Source organism: Mandrillus leucophaeus, unplaced genomic scaffold, assembly GCF_000951045.1.
Source record: "Mandrillus leucophaeus isolate KB7577 unplaced genomic scaffold, Mleu.le_1.0 Scaffold39, whole genome shotgun sequence".
Taxonomy (NCBI): Eukaryota; Metazoa; Chordata; class Mammalia; order Primates; family Cercopithecidae; genus Mandrillus; species Mandrillus leucophaeus.
In genome coordinates this window covers 446,465-450,607 of record NW_012104142.1, presented here as the reverse complement: position 1 = coordinate 450,607, position 4,143 = coordinate 446,465, and the positions used below count along the sequence as shown (strand labels likewise).

Genomic DNA, 4,143 nt, shown 5'->3' with positions numbered 1-4,143 from the left:
AAAGAAAAAAATAAAAATAAATAAAATTTTCTCAAAGAGAAAACAAGAGGCTCATGAAATTAAGGAACTGGTCCAAGGGGACACAATTTGTCCTGAACCATGATTCGCAGCCATGTGTGTGGAACGTGGAAGCTCATTCCCTTTCACTATTCCACACCAATAAGCGACTCAAGCTGGCAATATCAAGCACATCCCAAGGAGGCCCATGTGACTGTCAGCTGGGCATCATAACCAGAAGGGCCAGGAGGAGATTGATCAGCGTCCCCAACCCACACAGGAGTGGCCCGGGGAGACTAGACTCTTCACAGAACGTCCCCTTATTTGCTGTCTTTATTCACATAAGATCGGGTTAGCTTCCTCCTGCTTACAGACTGAAAACTGAGACACACAGAGATGAGTTACCAGGAACCCCTACCTGGCAGGTGGCACAGCTGAGACTGTGTATCCCAGGCTCTGTGTCTGCTCCAGAACATTCTCACTCTAGTGTCCCCATTCTAATCCTCCTCCTGAGGGCTCACGACAGGGAGAGAGTCCCCAGCCTTCCCACGCTGCTTCTAGTTGGCTATGTCAGTGGTCCTAAGTGCAGGCCTCAGGCAGCATCACATCTCCTGGGAACCTGTCCGGGAGGCGAATTTAGGGCCTCCTTGCAGAAACACTGATTCCAGTAGGCCCAGCAGTCTGTGCTTAAAACAAGCCCTCCAAGGAATTCCTCACACCAAGGTTTCAGAGTTACTGAAACGCATTCCACTTTCCCGAGCTGTGCCCACGTTAATCATAAAATCAAGGCCACTGCGTTAACAAGTTCTCTGCCTCACACTGACGCCCCATCATGAACAAAAAGAAAAGAAAAAGACAAACAAGAAAGCTCCTGCTGTTCTCTCCTGCGAGCAGCCTGACTCCCGCCCGTGCCCGCATTCCGCAAGCCCCAACTCCTGCACAGCTGCTTCCCTCCGCGGGCTCTGGCCTTACCTCTTCCAGTTTAGTCTGTCGGCAGGGGAAAGAAAAAGTTAGGCCAAGGGGCAATTTCTTATGCTTTAAATCTTTGCTCTTCATGAAATCTGCCAGACAGTCTGCTACATATTCAAACAGCTGCAGAGAAGAGAAAGCAAAGGACGTGGGCTAAGGTGTGGTTTCCCCACACACAGACGCCACCGCCTTCCCTGCTGTCACAGGAGCCACCTGCCAGGTACCTCTGTGCCGTTCCCGCGGATGATTTCATTGGGCGTTGGGTAGAACTGACTCTCCATCTGCACGTGTCGCTTCCCTTCTTCAGCGACTTGCACCTTCAGCACTCGAAACTTGGACCCTCCGAGATCCAGGGAAAGGAACTCCCCATTTTCTATTAAGAAACAAATTCAGTTTCCATTTATTGAGGGTCTACTACAGATACGGCAAGCTCTGCATTACAGGGTGGACATATAATCAACGTCATCAAATCTTACAACCACTCGGTATCATTATGCCCATTAGCCAAGGCTGAGGACTATGGCCATTTCTCAGAGCCGTCGAGGTAAGGCGCAGAGCTGAGATGTGAATTAAGTCTGCCTGACTCTGCAGCCTGAGCCCAACTCACTGGCTCATGCTGCAGGAAGGCGCATTTCCGCTGGAGAAGGCCAGTGTGAGCACAGTCCTTGCAGGTGGTATGAGAGGTGGCCTCGACAGTGGAGCCCATCCTGGGATGCCATCACTGGGAAGACAGCGGGTACTCCCAGCCTGGGGAAACTCGGATAAAGGTATGAGGGGGAAGACAGGTGTGCAGCGAGGAGCAGCCAGCTTCCTGCAGCCGATGATCCTATGGGCAGAGGGAAAACATTCCTGGAGGGGAGAGGAGACAGGGACCAAACGATGGCCCTTGAGGTGCCAAGGATGCTGAACTTTTTAGGCCAGAGCCACTCCAAAAGGAGAAATTGGAACACGACTCAGCCCAGCCCAAGACAGATGCCATTAATTGAAAGGTGGAGGCTTGGTGCAGTGGCTCATGCCTGTAATCCCAGCGTTTTGGGAGGCTGAGGCAGGGAGATCACCTGAGGTCAGCAGTTCAAGAACAGCCTGACTAACATGGTGATGCTGCTGCTGTTGCTGGTCTATAGACCATAGTTAGAGTAGCAAAGGTGCAGCCAGCTCGATTTTTTCGTTTTTGTGGAGACATCTGGAAATTCTTACCTTCCCAGATCAGCCGCAAAGGAGCTGATGGAGCTGTTTATCATTCGGTGAGGGAATTCAGGGAGTTAATCCTATGCAACTTTTATTAGTATTTATTATGCACCAAGCAAGACGGTTCTCCCAGACGCTGTCTTGCTGTGTAGGAAGTAGGGTAGATCACACAACCTATGTCCACACATTTACTGAGCATCTACTCTGTGCTGAGTAACATGAGTCAGGTGCTAGGGATGTACAGATGAAAGACGATGTGCTCCCTGGGAAACTGATCCGAAATACAGGCACATAAATCAGCCATTTCCATATAGTAGGACCAGTGCTCAGATTGTGAGAGGCACAGGGAGAGATACCCAGATCAAAGCTGGGAGTCAAAGGCAGCTGGCTCTCCAGGGAGGGGACACAGAGCTGAGTGTTGAAGGGTGAGCAGGAGTCCGGCTGCCAGGCTGCGGGGAGCGGGGGTCCCAGGGGGAGGAACCACGGGCAAAGGAATGAGACAGCATCCAATAGGAGTGAGTGTGCTTTCGCCAAAGGAGGGCAGCTGTCACAGAAATGAGGTTGGAAGGTGGTTCTCAGGTTAAATTTGGAGGGATTTGGAAAAGCTATCCCACCCCAAGGATCTCGGGCTTTATCTGGAAGGTGAAAGGGAGCCGCAGAAAGATTTTAAGCTAGGGAATGCCAAGATCTGAGATTTTAGGGACAAATGCCTCTAACATCAACCAGAATAGACTGAGGGTTTAACAAAAGAAGAGGCTGCTGTGCTGCCATCGGATGGGAGGGGATGTGCTGAGACCTGGCCAGCGTCGGTGCGGAAACTTCCCACTCCCAGCACCCGCACGGCGATCACTATCAAACACGGCACTCCAACAGTGGCTCAAGGTGCCATTTCATGGAAGCCACATGGTGTGATCCCTTCTGTCTCTGACCCCAGAAAAAAGGAACCAGTGGACCCTGGGAGAGGGAGGACCTGCCCAGGCAACAGCGGTCTGTGGGACCTCGGGGTCTTCACAGACATCAAGAAAACATCCCCAGCCAGGCACGGTGGCTCACACCTGTAGTCCCAGAACTTTGGGAGGCCCAGGCAGGAGAATTAATCCCTTGAGGCCAAGAGTTCAAGACCAGCCTGGTCAACATGGTAAAACCCTGTCTCTACAAAACAAAAGACAAAAAGTCAGCTGGGTGTAGTGGCATGCACCTGTAGTCCCAGCTACTTGGGAGGCTGAAGCAGGAGGATCACTTGAGCCTATGCGGTCAAGGCTGCAGTGATCTATGATGGCTCCACTGCACTCCAGGTTGGGCGACGGAGGGAGATCTTGTTTCTGAAAAGAAAGTAAAAGAAAAACAGCATCCCAAGCGGGGTAGATTCCTTTGGCCAATCTGCCTGCTCCAGAGGACCCTCCATGACCTGCCTTGGACACCAATGGTTGGTTCCCTTCTCCTAAGTCACTGTGGGGGCTCATGCCTTCACTCCCTCCCCTTCCCCAGTACAGAGTCTCCCAAAGAGGCACGGTGGCTGAATGTGGAGATTCCTGGAGATTCAGAGTCCCCAGGGGGAGGGGCTGGGAAAGTGTGTATTAGGAAACACTCCAGGTTCCAGGCTGATGACCTCAGGGCTCCTGGGCTCATTCCCAAGGCCTATGTGGCCTTGGAGGCTGACTGGAGGCTAAGGTCTGGAACAGAGCCAGCAGGGCTCAAGCCAGAGAATCACAACCACCCTCACTCTTCCCATGCCCCTTCCATGACTGGCAGAGAAGGCTCCAGTATGAACACAGCACTTTCAAGGCACTTGATCCTGTCAGAACAGACCACTGCAGCCCCCTGACCAAAAGGCTGGGTGGTAACTAAGGCTCAAACAGGTAACTCCCTCACGGGTAGGTCCTGATGGGAGTAGGCAAACTCAGGACTTCTCTGGAAACTGCATACATTTCTGAGACAGATGCCATAAGGAATTAGGAGAGTTTTTTTTGTTTGTTTTGTTTTTGAGAC

At 51.8% G+C, this 4,143-nt stretch overlaps 1 protein-coding gene across 1 annotated transcript in view; it reads right to left on the bottom strand.

The window, feature by feature from the left end:
* Positions 1–4,143, bottom strand: part of HKDC1 (hexokinase domain containing 1) — a 68,936-nt gene that overhangs the window by 53,125 nt on the left and 11,668 nt on the right. Inside the window, exons 3-4 of the mRNA XM_011991022.1 lie at positions 1,191–1,339; positions 970–1,089 (exon numbers count right to left, since the gene is read on the bottom strand). Of these exons, the coding sequence (XP_011846412.1) occupies positions 970–1,089; positions 1,191–1,339 (269 nt within the window). The remainder of the gene's footprint in view (positions 1–969; positions 1,090–1,190; positions 1,340–4,143) is intronic.